Consider the following 14,193-nt stretch of genomic DNA (forward strand, 5'->3'; position numbering starts at 1 on the left):
AAAACAATATTCCATGAGAAAAACAGCTAGTTCAACTCACAACTCCAATACCTAAATGCTTTATTCTTTTAATATATTTTTATTGATTTCAGATAGGAAGAGAGAGGGAGAGAGAGATGGAAACATCAATGATGAGACAGAATCATTGATTGGCTGCTTCCTGCACACCCCCTACTGGGAATCGAGCCTACAACCTGGGCATGTGCCCTTGACCGGAATCGAACCTGGGACCCTTCAATTCACAGGCCTACGATCTATCCACGGAGTCAAACCAGCTAAGGCAAATGCTTTATTCTTACTTCCCATTGTTTGACACAGAAAAAAGGACATGTAACGTAAGATCAAGATTTAGTAAATAGTAATTTCTGTTTCAAAGGTATTATTTTAAAAAAATATATTTTTATTGATTTCAGAAAGGGTGGGGGAGTGAGAGGTAGAAACATCAATCCTAAGAGATAATCATTAACTGGCTGCCTCCTGCATGCCCACCACTGAGGCTTATGCTTGAGGCTTACACCTGCAACCCAGGCATGTGCCCTGACTGGGAATCGAACCGTAGGCTCTTGGTTCATAGGTTGATGCGCAACCACTGCGCCACACCAGCTGGGCTGTTTCAAAGATATTCTTAAGTGAAGCTGGCTTTCTTTTTTTTTTTTAACTGTGACAGTCTAGCACAGTAGTTCTCAACCTGCTGCACATAGATCACCTGGGATCATTTACATCCTGATTCTGGCCTCATCCTCCGAAATTCTGTTTCGTTGTTATGGGGTGGGGCCACAACATTAGTAACAAAGAAACAGAATTTCCGGAGGATGAGGCCCAGAAATCAGGATTTTAAAAAGATTCCCAGGTGATTCTAATGTGCAGCCAAGGTTGAGAACCACTGGTCTAGCAGGAAAGAGTATATTGACTACAAGAACAGTTGGTATCACTGTCTTTTTAATCCTCACCTGAGGATATTTTTTTCCATTGATTTTTTAGAAAGAGTGGAAGGGAGTGAGGTGGGGAAGAGTGGGAGGAAAGAGAGAAACATTGACGTGAAAGAGACCGGGGCTGGAGATTGAGCTTGCAACTGTGATATGTGCATTCGACCAGGAATTGAACCTGCGACCCTTCAGTCCACGGGTTGACACTAACCACTGAGCAATCGGCCAGGGCTAGTTACCACTGCTGATTCATGCTAAGGTGTTAGAATAGTTTTATCTACCATTGATTTTAAGCACTGATGCAAATGCTGACACAGTAAACAAAAAGCAAAAATCTTAGCATTATGAAAATTCTTTGACTCTAGAATCCCTGAAAAGATCGTTCCAGGAATCCTTGGACCACACTTGAGAACCATTGTTCTAGATCTAGAATCACTAGGGTATCAAAGGTCTAGTCTGATATTTAACCTCAATGAAATACTGATTTTTTTCAAGTGAATATACTGATATCCCCATTTCCTTTTCCTGATTTAAGGAACCTGTAATTCCTGGTACCCCTTTGAAAGAACAGTCTCTTATCTGCTCCATATCTGTGAGAAATAGTAAAGGTTTACAGCAATTAAAAAATAAATGCAGGCCTAACGGTCCATTTTGAAAGGAAGATGGATAAGTGATCTCACAGAACACCAGTGGTCCACAGACCACCGGTTGGCGACCACTGGTCTAGAAAAGAAGTACAATTTATTGAAAAAAAATTCTTCACATATAATCGAATGTGAACAAGCAATTCAGCTGTACCTTGAACAACATAGGCTATAAAGCCTCAATCACTCAGTTACTTTTTGTTTCAACCACTTAGCAGAGCTGACAAGATCCCAAAGAACAAATATTCTTATGACATCAGGAGTATAAATCAGGAGTACTCAGATATTGAGTACTCAGATATTTTTAACACTGAAGAAACTATTGGCTTGAAACAAGAATCAAATTTATCAAAAAACACCATACCTCTGAATGATCAATGGGAGGAAGAGGATCAATGATTTTTTTGGAAGGTGCAATTGGATTTCCATCACTATCATATTCCAAATTATCTTCCTCTTCCTCTTGAACCACACCAGCAGTTGGGTTCTCTGCCATGTACCGAAAATAAGCTTCCTGCAGGAAAGCACAAGAACATAATCATACCAAGTACAACTGGGAACATTTCTGCTCCTGTAATTAGTGCACACTGTGTACCAGATAATTGCAGTTTAAATACCTACCAAGTAAGAAGACTTTTACTAGCAATGATTCCTTTAACAATAGCAGTACTTGGAGGGACAATCAGAAGAAATGAGTGAGACAGTTAGTACTACAAAATGATTTAACTGAACAGAAGACTTACAAATCTGTCTGCTGCACAGCGTTCCTGGGGTGGGGTGTCTACCTACCCTGCCCAGAGCTGTGGGAACACATGCTGTGGCTTTACCGATCCAACTTTAGAAGGTGCCACTGATTAGAAGGGTCATAAACCTGGAAAGGGCTACTGCTCACTTTGGTTCCCTTCTCACCATCCCATAACTGACCAATGAGAAAAAAATACTAAAGGACAGTCATTAATGTTCCATCTTGAAATATAAAAATCACAAACAGAACCCCTAGAAAGAGGTAGAGGTTGGATGTTGCTAGAGGCCTCAGAAGATCCCATACTACTCTACTTCTTGATTTATGAGAATACACATTAGTTTGGATTGTAAAAAATCAAGCTGAATAAAGCTCATATTTGTTTTTGACGTCATAGTTGATCAAAAGTTCCATCTTCAACATGGAGGAAGGCCATGTTAATCTTTGTATTACCAATTGGTCACACATGTAGAAAAGGAGCAAGTCAAATGACATTCCCTCCTGAGTATCAGGAATGGCCATTTCAGTGAAGGCAAGCTCTAGCTTGTCCTCAGTGTAGACTTTGTGGGGTAAACATAAAAGATAGAAATCTGCATAGGAACTCACTTGGTCATCTTCCTCTTCAATGTCATCTCGAATACCCCTGGAAAAACAAGCGGAGAAACAAACTTCCCTGCAAATGTTCCACATACCCAGCTCCATACTTATAGCAGATTAGTGTTGAATTCCATACAGCACAGGAATTCTCAACACTAATAACAACAAAGCAGCAATAAGCACACTGTAAACTATCCATCCATCATATATGTGTAATTTCACTCTATATGTGGCAGTTTGCATTTCTTTTGAATGGGGTGCTAGGGTACCCCTAGAAACATCAATTACTAACAAGGTATAAGGAGTAAAAAACTTCTGAAGATATATACCCAAGGACCCTAGCCTTGTCAATCCCATGAAACAAACACCAAGCAGTTGTGAAAAGCATCTTATATTAAAAAAAAAAAAATCCTGCTTTTGGTACACTAAAATAGATCACAATTTTCTTAATGTCCCCTAGCTCTGGAGTAACTGCATTCAGCTATAGAATACTTGGAGACAGAAAAAAAATTAAATCAATTCTTGGTAAGTTTGAGACTAAAACTCCTAAGCAGTTCACCTAGAGAAGGGGACAAACGTCCCTTTGCTGACTCTATCAGGAGCTTTAGAAAGTGTGGTTGCTTAGTTCCCACAACCATCTCTTTCTAATCAAACGTTCTGCCTAATCTAGAGCACTTACTCTTCCTAAGGCAAACTACACCGCCAGTGTAGGCTTACTGAAAGAGGATGAACACACAGTAAGCACCAAAGAGAGGGCTGAACCTCCATATGGCACAGGAACCTTGGGGAGGGCCTGAAGCACTGATTACCAAGCAGAGGGAAAAGTCCAACCATGCCTACTTTTGTCTGGTAGCAAAAACTTTAAGAGGAGTGTATTCAGCAAGGGACAGAGGAGAACTCATTTTTCCAGAAAATAATGTATTTCAAGTTCTGACTCATTGCTAAAGCATGGTGTAACTCCTTAAATAAATTAGACTGTTATTTATTAACAATATACATAGTTTTTAAATGGCATAATCACCATTACTTCTCATAATCAACCCTATAGGCATTACCTATTTTTTTATTAATTATGGAACAAAACTCAGAACAGTGAACCCAAACTTTAGTGATTATGCGCTAACTCCAACTGTAACTCATTCTTGAGTTTACTAAAAACAAAACAAAAAAACAAACCAAAAAATGAACAAAAACTACAGAACATCAAATACCATTTTACCAAAAAAAAATGCTTTCTAATTACTGCAAATTTAAAGACTTTTGTCATCTCTACTATCTGCAGAAATGTTATTCAAGATACAGGGGTAACTTCAAGTCAAGAATCTATGTATTTTAATTTTTCCTCTATAAATTTTGAGAGCTATAGATTTTGCAATAGTTTATTTTTATATAATCTTTGTGAGGGAGAAGAAAACAACTTACTTTACGTTTTTCCTTTCCTTGTCCTTTTCTTCAAGCCTCTTCATGTCTCTTGCTGCCTGATCCTAACGAAACAAAAGGATGTATACAATCATAGCAACTAAAAAAGAAATTTCTTTACAAAGAATTTTTAGATTCAAACAAATGCCATCATACTTTTAGCTATGCATTTTGACAATTGCATTTGGATGCAATCAAACTACATTTTAACAATTTTCCAGAGAAATACCCAAATTTTATAAAACCTTGGCTATACATGATGTGGATGACTTTTACCTGCAATTTATAACATGCATAGAAAAATTAGTAAAAATGCTTGGTCACCTTTTTTTTTTTTTTAAGTTAATGAACTAATAGTGGCTGTAAAAGACCTTAAACTTAGGCAAATCAGGCTTTCTCAAGGTGCAGCGTAAGAAAATTTGCTTCACATTATCATTGGGGATAGTAAAAAACGCAGATTTCTGGATCTGGCTGAGGAAAGGTTGCTGTCAATCCAAGTTTAGAAGTTGACACTGACTAGAAGGGTCACAATTTTGTCCCTAGTGGACTTTTGGTGATGTCTAGAGACATTTCTGATCATCCAACTTGGGGGCAAGAGGAGTAGGGAAGGAGAGGTCTTTAGTAATATCTAGTGGATAAAGGCCACAGATGCTGCTAAACATCCAACAATGCACAGAACAGTCACTACAACAAAGAATGACTGAGCCCCAATAGTTCTGGGGCTCAACACCCTGCTCCAAACCTCCTAGATCAGAATCCTTGTGGATAGAGTAAATTGCATGTAGTTTTCCCATTTTCCACAGGCACATTCTTATACAAAGAAAATTTATAATCACTGATCTAAATTAATTCTTTGTTTTATGTGTGAATATCAAGGTTAGAAAAATTAAATTTTCCCAAAGTTAAACACATTCTGCACAAGTTTCTTGTTATAAAGTAACATGAATTTTTCTGACTTCTTTCATTTAAAAAATGCCATTGTAAAAAACCTGGCATCCTATTTAATCAAGTGGTCCTGACAAAGAGAAATTATTTTTAAAAGAAATATTATAGCCCTAACGCCAGGGGTCGTCAAACTTTTTAAACAGGGGGCCAGTTCACTGTCCCTCAGACTGTTGGAGGGCCGGACTATAGTTAAAAAAAAAAACTATGAACAAATTCCTATGCACACTGCACATATCTTATTTTGAAGTAAAAAAACAAAACGGGAACAAATACAATATTTGTATTTGCATGTGGCCCGCGGGCCGTAGTTTGAGTATCCCTGCAACCGGTTTGGCTCAGTGGATGGAGCATCGGCCTGCGGACTCAAGGGTCCCAGGTTCTATTCTGGTCAAGGGCATGTACCTTGGTTGCGGGCACATACCCAGTAGGGAGTGTGCAGGAGGCAGCTGATCGATGTTTCTCTCTCATTGATGTTTCTAACTCTCTAGCCCTCTCCCTTCTTCTCTGTAAAAATCAATAAAAATATATTTTAAAAAAAAGAAATATTATACACAATCTATTTTTCAAGGGATTGAGCCACATATAAGATATACAGGGTGGGGCAAAAAGTAGGTTTACAGTTGTATGTGAAACAGATTATTCTTGTATTATTATTAGTTATTGCATTATTTTCCATACGGACAACTGTAAATCTACTTTGGCTCCACCTGCATTTAAGGCTATAATTAAAGTGAAGACGACATAAACAATGTAACATAAGAAATGGCTGGCAAACACTTATAGAACATATTTGTTAAGCCTACAAAAATCCTTTTTGAAACACTGGCTAAAAATAAATCCTCACATGACTGAGAAGAGAAAAACAAAAATCATACCTCAAAAAGTAAAATAAGCCCTGACCGGTTTGGCTCAGTGGATAGAGCGTCGGCCTGTGGACTGAAAGGTCCCAGGTTCGATTCTGGTCAAGGGCATGTACCTTGGTTGCGGGCACATCCCCAGTAGGAGGTGTGCAGGAGGCAGCTAATCGATGTTTCTCTCTCATCGATGTTTCTAAGTCTCTATTCCTCTCCCTTCCTCTCTGTAAAAAATCAATAAAATATATATTTTTTTAAAAAGTAAAATAAAATCATTTTGAGTTCAATCATAGAAAAATTTATACTGAAGATCAGTATACTTTGGCAACAACACTTTCTCCAAGATCAGACAATATCCAGTATCTCTGTCCTAAAACCAGTAAGACCCTTTTAGATACTACACCAGAAAATATTCAGAATGATACTATATCAAAAAGATTTAATCTCCAAATTGCTTCAACTACTTGAAATGCCAAGCAACTGAATCTAGGCCATGCTTGGATACTCCCACTCAAAAAGGGTGATGACAGCTTGCACCACCAAAAATCAAATCTAAATTTAAACCTAGAAAATAAAGAGCTGATTTTTCTTCTCATTCATCACTAAGGATATCTCAAGAAATAATGAGAAATAAACTCCTTTGAGAAATGTCCATATCTGAAGGTTATATACATATATAAAGACATCTCAAACATAACAAACCATTTATTGCCTTTACTTTTAGAGAGAATCATTTAATATATTTACTAACTTGCTACCATGATGCAAAAGCACATCTATGTTCTGAATAGTTTTAGTTGGTGTTAGAGGCTCATTTTATTATTATACTTTTGTATGTTTAAATTTTTTCTTAATAACAAGTAAATAATAAATAAAAAGAAAAATCAGAGATGGGGAAAAAAAGGACAAAATGCAAAATCATGAGCCTAGTAAGAAGAATTTTATGGAGTAGCCAGAAGTTTCAATTTCTACAGGGAAGTCATGAATGTTGATGATAATGTTGGTAGTAAGAAATACTAAACATTAAAAGTAGAGAATACACGCCCTGACCGGTTTGGCTCAGTGGATAGAGCATCGGCCTGCGGACTGAAAGGTCCCAGGTTCGATTCTGACCAAGGGCATGTACCTTGCTTGCGGGCACATCCCCAGTAGGAGATGTGCAGGAGGCAGCTGATCGATGTTTCTAACTCTCTATCCCTCTCTCTTCCTCTCTGTAAAAAATCAATAAAATATATTTAAAAAAAAAAAGTAGAGAATACAAAATTTGTGATTTTAGCAAGTTCCTTAAATGTAACTGCCTTAAATATGTATTTAATAAAATATAGGTTGAATGAGATGTTCATTCCACTTAAGAATATACCAAGAATTATTAAAACAAAACACACACAAAAATGTTGAACTACTATGTTCAAGGTTTACAGGGCAAGCGGAAGTATATTTAAGAAACTGGAGTATAAGAACAAAATTCTCCCCCAAAAAGGCCAGAAAACAAATTCTGAATGAGGACTGAAGCACTAGGTTACTTTGGGCTATTTTCTAATTACTGAGCATTTTTACAAAACAGAGTTGATACTTGCTTCCACTTCAGCCATGAATGCCTCCAAGGGATCATCATCGCTGTCAGAATCTGCTGGCTTGGAACGGAATTGCTGGCGGGTAGGGGAGTTTTCAGCAGGAATGTAAGGTAAATCAACATTGCTAGAGTCTTCTTCCTCATCTTCAAAGTATCTGAAAATTAAGATGTGTGACTGGTAAAGTGAATGTTTAGTTTGGGGTCAATGAATCTTTCATTTAACAGAAATGTTTATTATAATATATGTTACTATTGAGAGATTTAAACTACACAGGTCAAATTAGAGACCTTCAGGCTTTGTCTAAAGACTTCAGTATTACTTAATAATGAAAAAAGTCACAGCAGATTCTCCATTTCAATAGCGTCTGTTCAAATCAATTTCCAGTTCTGTTAGGTTTTCAGTACAAATTTAGTATATTATTGTTGAATAGATACAGCAAATATAAAGAATGTATGCTATGGGAAAAATTACTTTCAAATGAAATATTAAAAACCTCTAAAATTTTCTTATAATCCTTTAAAATATCTTAAAGACATATTCATAAGGGTAGGGACTTCCATCAGAAGTTCTGGGTTATTTCCTGAGGACCAACAGAAAACTTCTAGAACAGCAGTTCTCAACCTGTGGGTCGCGACCCCTTTGGGGGTCGAACGACCCTTTCACAGGGGTCGCCTAAGACCATCGGAAAACACATATTTTCGATGGTCTTAAGAACCGAGACACAGCTCCTCTATCTGTCTCCAGGCGGGTCCATCCACATGCAGATACGCCCACATACGAGTACCCGGCATGATGACACCATAACGCCAATCCCATCACATACACCATGTACAAATACAGGTGTATGTGACAAGGCTGGCACCATAATGGACTTATGCAGACCAGTCACAAATGTGTAGAGAGCAGCTACTGTGTAGAAAGCAGCTGCTGTGTTGAAAGCAGCAGTATTGGAGGTAAAACGACACTTCATGAATTATAATTACTGGGTAAATGTAAAATCATCAACTATTGCAAAAAAAAAAAAATTCTGTACCACGGGAACTTAATCTGGATGCTGATCGGTCTTTTTATATTCAGCTGTGGTTGATGTGAATACTGCCCCCTTGTGATAGTAACAGGTATGTAAAAAAAACACAACACAATGGTAAATCATAGGAAACTTGAATGAACTGAATTGACTGAACTATGCCATGTATCATCTTTTGTATTATTAAAGCTATTGTTATATATTATTTTCATTAGCAAACCATCCCATGACAATGGATCGTGTAGAGAAGAACGTTAAGAAAATATAGTGAGAAAAAAAAATAGTGAGGATTTTTTTACAGTACAGTTTTACCTCAATAATTACAGCAGGAATTGAGAAACTGCAATGTGTTATTTGTTGTGAAGTTCTATCAGCCAAATCTATGAAGCCGAACAAACTAAAACGCCATTTTGATAGCAAGCATCAGAGCTTTGCCGGCAAGGATACCAACTATTTTAGAAGCAAAGCCGATGGACTCAAGCCAGACTTGACACTGGTGGCAAGTACCACAAACAAAATGTAGCAGCCGTTGAAGCTTCATATTTGGTGGCACTCAGAATTGCCAGAGCTATGAAACCTCACACCATTGCTGAGGATTTACTGTTGCCAGCGGCCAAAGACATTGTTTTGTTATGATCGGAGAGACAAATTTGTTACAGAATTGAGTGCAATTTCCTTATCTAACGACACTGTCCACAGAAGAATAGATGACATGTCTGCTGATATTCTTGATCAGGTAATCCAGGAAATTAAATCTGCTCCACTTCCAATATTTAGTATCCAGCTTGATGAATCTACAGACGTTGCAAACTGTTCAGTTACTGGTTTACGTGAGGTATATTAATGATGGCGACTTTAAAGATGAGTTTCTTTTTTGCAAACCTCTTGAAACGACAACTACTGCACGTGATGTATTTAACACAGTTGGTTCATTTCTGAAAGAGCGTAAGATCTCTTGGGAAAAGGTTTGTGGTGTTTGCACAGATGGTGCTCCAGCTATGCTAGGATGTCGATCTGGATTTCAACGTTTGGTATGGAATGAGTCACCAAAAGTCATCACTATATGATTCATTGGCAAATATTAGCAATAAAGACGCTGCCACAAGTTACAAGAAGTAATGAAAAGCGTCATAAGTTGTGTCAATTTTGTAAAGGCGAGCACTTTAAACGGTCGACTGTTTTTGCAACTGTGCAACAAGTTGGATGCGCCGAACAATGCTCTGCTATTTCACACTGAAGTGAGATGGTTGCTGAGAGGAAAAATTTTAAAATGTGTTTTTGAGCTTCGTGATGAACTCAAAACGTTTTTTAATCAGAAAGCAAGACCACAGTTCGAAGCATTTTTCAGCAATAAAAGTAAACTGCAGAAAATAGCTTACTTGGTTGACATCTTTGCCATCTTGAATGAGTTAAATTTATCACTGCAAGGACCAAATGCAACATGCCTCGATTTGTCTGAAAAGATCCTATCATTCCAAATGAAACTTCAGCTGTGGCAAAAAAAAAAAACGGATGGAAATAAAATTTACGTTGCCTACCTTATCTGCTTTCTTTGAGGAACATGACATTGAACCAGACAAAAGGATTACGATATTTTTTGTGAAAGAACACTTGCACATACTTGCAGACGAAATTTCATCGTACTTTCCAAATCTGCCTGACACCCCATTTGGACTTGCCAGAAGCCCATTCACAAAGTTGAAGATGTTCCCGAGACATCACAAGAGGAGTTCATTGAACTTATTAACAACAATGCAGTGAGAACTGATTTCTCTATAATGCCAGTTACAAAATTCTGGATCAAGTGTTTGCAGTCATGTCCTGTTCTGTCTGAGACTGTGTTGCGCCTTCTTCTTCCAACAACATATCTTTGTGAAACAGGGTTTTCCAGCTTGTTGGTTATCAAGTCTAAATACAGAAGTAGACTTGTTGTGGAAGATGATCTTCATTGTGCTCTTGCAAAGACTGCCCCAAGAATTTCTGATCTGGTGAGAAAGAAGCAATCTCAACCTTCGCACTGACGTTGGCTTTTTATGCACACTGTCGCAACATGTAGCAATGTAGTTTACTGTTGTTATATTAAGACTGTTACCCATGCTACACCATGCTTCAAGACAAAATTTCATTTATTTGTAATCAGAAATAAATATTTCACAATATATAATTACATATTGTTTTTGTGATTAATCACTATGCTTTAATTAAGTTCAATTTGTAACAATGAAAATACAGCCTGCATATCAGATATTTACATTACGATTCATAACAGTAGCAAAATTATAGTTATGAAGTAGCAACGAAAATAATTTTATGGTTGAGGGTCACAACAACATGAGGAACTGTATTAAAGGGTCGCGGCATTAGGAAGGTTGAGAACCACTGTTCTAGAATTAAAAATAAATTCTCAATCTGAAACCATTCATCATACTACTTAAGTATTCAGAAACGACAACTTCAAAGTCGGGAGAAAATATCACTTTATCACTAACAAAAATCCCAGAAAAGGATACAGCTCTTTATAAACTAAACCAAAGCAAAAACATTATTTATGCCTTACCTCAAAATTAAACATATAACCAAATATTTAATAAATTTAAATATAGTATGATTATATCATAAATATAATTGTAAATTTAAATAGCTGCAGCTTAAAATTTTAAAGCACTTCAAGCCTTTATAGAAATTACTTTAAAAGCTTTTATGTGACACACGCACGTGCGCATATTCATTTATATAGGTTTCGTTTAACTAAAGAACTGGTAAATTGCTCTCTAGAATAATGATTTTTTGCTGAACTTTAAACACTTACTTCTATATTGAATTCCTGAATAACATAGCAGCAGCATGTACTTAAAAAAAGCTGATCTTGCACTGACCGGTTTGGCTCAGTGGATAGAGCATCAGCCTGCGGACTGAAGGGTCCCAGGTTCGATTCCAGTCAAGGGCATGTATCTTGGTTGCAGGCACATCCCCAGTAGGGGGTGTGCAGGAGGCAGCTGATTGATGTTTCTCATCGATATTTCTGACTCTCTATCCCTCTCCCTTCCTCTCTATAAAAAATCAATAAAATATATTTTAAAAAAAACTGATCTTGAGAAGTATTTTCGTTAAAAAAACAAACAAAAACCTCAAGCGGTGTCACTCAACCAGGTAAGAAATTAAGAGATTTCTTCAGACTCAGCAAAGACAGAAATTATAATCTATAGCAGTGGTTCTCAACCTGTGGTTTGCGACCTCTTTGGTGGTCGAACGACCCTTTCACAGGGGTCACCTAAGACCATCCTGCATATCAGATATTTACATTACAATTCATAACAGTAGCAACATTACAGTTATGAAGTAGCAACGAAAATAATTTTATGGAAGGAAACCAAGATGGCGGCATAGGTATACACCAGAAATTGCTGCCTTGCACAACCACTTCAAAAATACAACTAAAAGATAAAACAGACATCATCCAGAACCACAGGAAGGCTGGTTGAGTAGAAATTCTACAACTAGAAGGAAAGAGAAAAGCATACTGAGACTCAGAGGAGGTGCGGTGTGGAAGTAAAATGCAGAGGTACAGAGGCGCGGAAAGGGCTGGCGGCTGAGGACACGGTTGTCTTTTTCAATCGGGAGGGAGTCTCAAGCTCCCGACTGCTCTGAACTCCAGTCCCGGGCGAGTCTCTGGGGACCCAGACTAATACAGGGAGAAACTGGACTGTCTGGCATCGGTCGGACCTCGAATGCAGCTTTCTCTCAGAGGTGCTTGCGCGATTACCAGGACACTGAGAAGCAGGGCCTCTGAGGGCAGGACTGAGGAGCAGCCACAGCTGCTTGCTCCACCCTGTTGATCCCCTGGGGCCCCGCCCCGCCCAAGCTGTGCGCTGGCTTTTACATATGAAATGCCTGGCCCTTTGCAATCTGAAAATTACCTAACCAACTGCAGTTGGCCAAATGCCCCACAGCAGCTTGCATTCCTTCACAGCTGAGCTCCTGCTGGGTAGCCTCAGGCAGAGGCTAAATTAGCACCTCCTTAGAGATCCAAGAGCCAGTGTACCCAGTGGTCAGAGTGGGACCATCCAGATTACAACTCCTCAGATCCATAAGGGACACACTCAGGGGGCAGACTCAGTGAGCACCAAAGCCCCACTGAAGCAAGTCTTGCCCCAGAAGGGTGTCTCCAGCACAGAAGTTCTCCCACTGCAGACACAGCTGATTCTCACAGCCAATTGGCCTGGAGGTCAATTCCTCCCAGTGATACCTACAACAATCAAGGCTTAACTATAACAAGACTGTGCACAAAGCCCACAAGGGGGTGCACCAAGAGTGTTTACCTCAGGTAATTGGGGAGGCTGAGCCACTGGGCCCTAAAGGACACCTAGCACAGAAAGCCACTCTATCAACACAGGGAAGCATAAAAAATGCGGAGACAAAGAAACAGGTCACAAATGACAGAAATGGAGGAAAGCAAACTACTGGATATAGAGTTCAAAACCACACTTTTAAGGTTTTTCAAGAATTTTCTAGAAACCGCCGATAAACAGTGAGACTCTCAAGAAATCTAGTGAGACCGCCGATAAATTTAATGAGATCCTCAATAAGTCTAGTGAGACCCTCAAGGTTGTGATAAAGGACCAACTAGAAATTAAGCATACACTGACTGAAATAAAGAGTATTATACAGACTTCCAACAGCAGACTAGAGGATCGCAAGAATCAAGTCAAAGATTTGAAATACGAAGAAGCAAAAAACACCCAACCGGAAAAACAAAATGAAAAAAGAATCCAAAAATATGAAGTTAGTGTAAGGAGCCTCTGGGACAACTTCAAGCGTACCAACATCCGAATTATAGGGGTGCCAGAAGAAGAGAGAGAGTAAGATATTGAAAACCTATTTGAAGAAATAATGACAGAAAACTTCCCCTACCTGGTGAAAGAAATGGACTTACAAGTCCAGGAAGCGCAGAGAACCCCAAACAAAAGGAATCCAAAGAGGACCACACCAAGACACATCATAATTAAAATGCCAAGAGCAAAAGACAAAGAGAGAATCCTAAAAGCAGTAAGAGAAAGACAGTCAGTTACCTACAAGGGAGTACCCATATGACTGTCAGCTGATTTCTCAACAGAAACTTTGCAGGCCAGAAGGGAGTGGCAAGAAATATTCAATGTGATGAATACCAAAAACCTACAACGAAGATTACTTTATCCAGCAAAGCTATCATTCAGAATTGAAGTCAGATAAAGAGCTTCACAGATAAGGAAAAGCTAAAGGAGTTCATCACCACCAAACCAGTATTAAATGAAATGCTGAAAGGTATCCTTTAAGAAGAGGAAGAAGAAAAACGTACAGATACAAATTATGAACAACAAATACACATCAACAAGTGAATCTAAAAATCAAGTGAATAAATAATATGATGAACAGAATAAACTGGTGATTATAATAGAATCAGGGGCATAGAAAGGGAGTGGACTGAC

The 14,193-nt window shown here is 38.3% G+C and overlaps 1 protein-coding gene across 5 annotated transcripts in view; it reads right to left on the minus strand.

The window, feature by feature from the left end:
* DDX42 (DEAD-box helicase 42) overlaps positions 1-14,193 on the minus strand; it is a 36,561-nt gene that overhangs the window by 16,787 nt on the left and 5,581 nt on the right. For 4 of the 5 annotated variants that reach the window (XM_023756754.1, XM_014458680.2, XM_006092155.3 and 1 more), the window contains 4 exons: positions 7,705-7,855; positions 4,332-4,393; positions 2,919-2,955; positions 1,935-2,084 (listed from right to left, as the gene is read on the minus strand). In XM_023756754.1, the coding sequence (XP_023612522.1) occupies positions 1,935-2,084; positions 2,919-2,955; positions 4,332-4,393; positions 7,705-7,855 (400 nt within the window). Of the gene's footprint in view, positions 1-1,934; positions 2,085-2,918; positions 2,956-4,331; positions 4,394-7,704; positions 7,856-14,193 lie in introns of those variants that run through there. The other variant, XM_023756755.1, reaches the window with a different exon arrangement.

This window comes from Myotis lucifugus, unplaced genomic scaffold (genome assembly GCF_000147115.1).
Source record: "Myotis lucifugus unplaced genomic scaffold, Myoluc2.0 scaffold_99, whole genome shotgun sequence".
In the NCBI taxonomy this organism is placed as follows: domain Eukaryota; kingdom Metazoa; phylum Chordata; class Mammalia; order Chiroptera; family Vespertilionidae; genus Myotis; species Myotis lucifugus.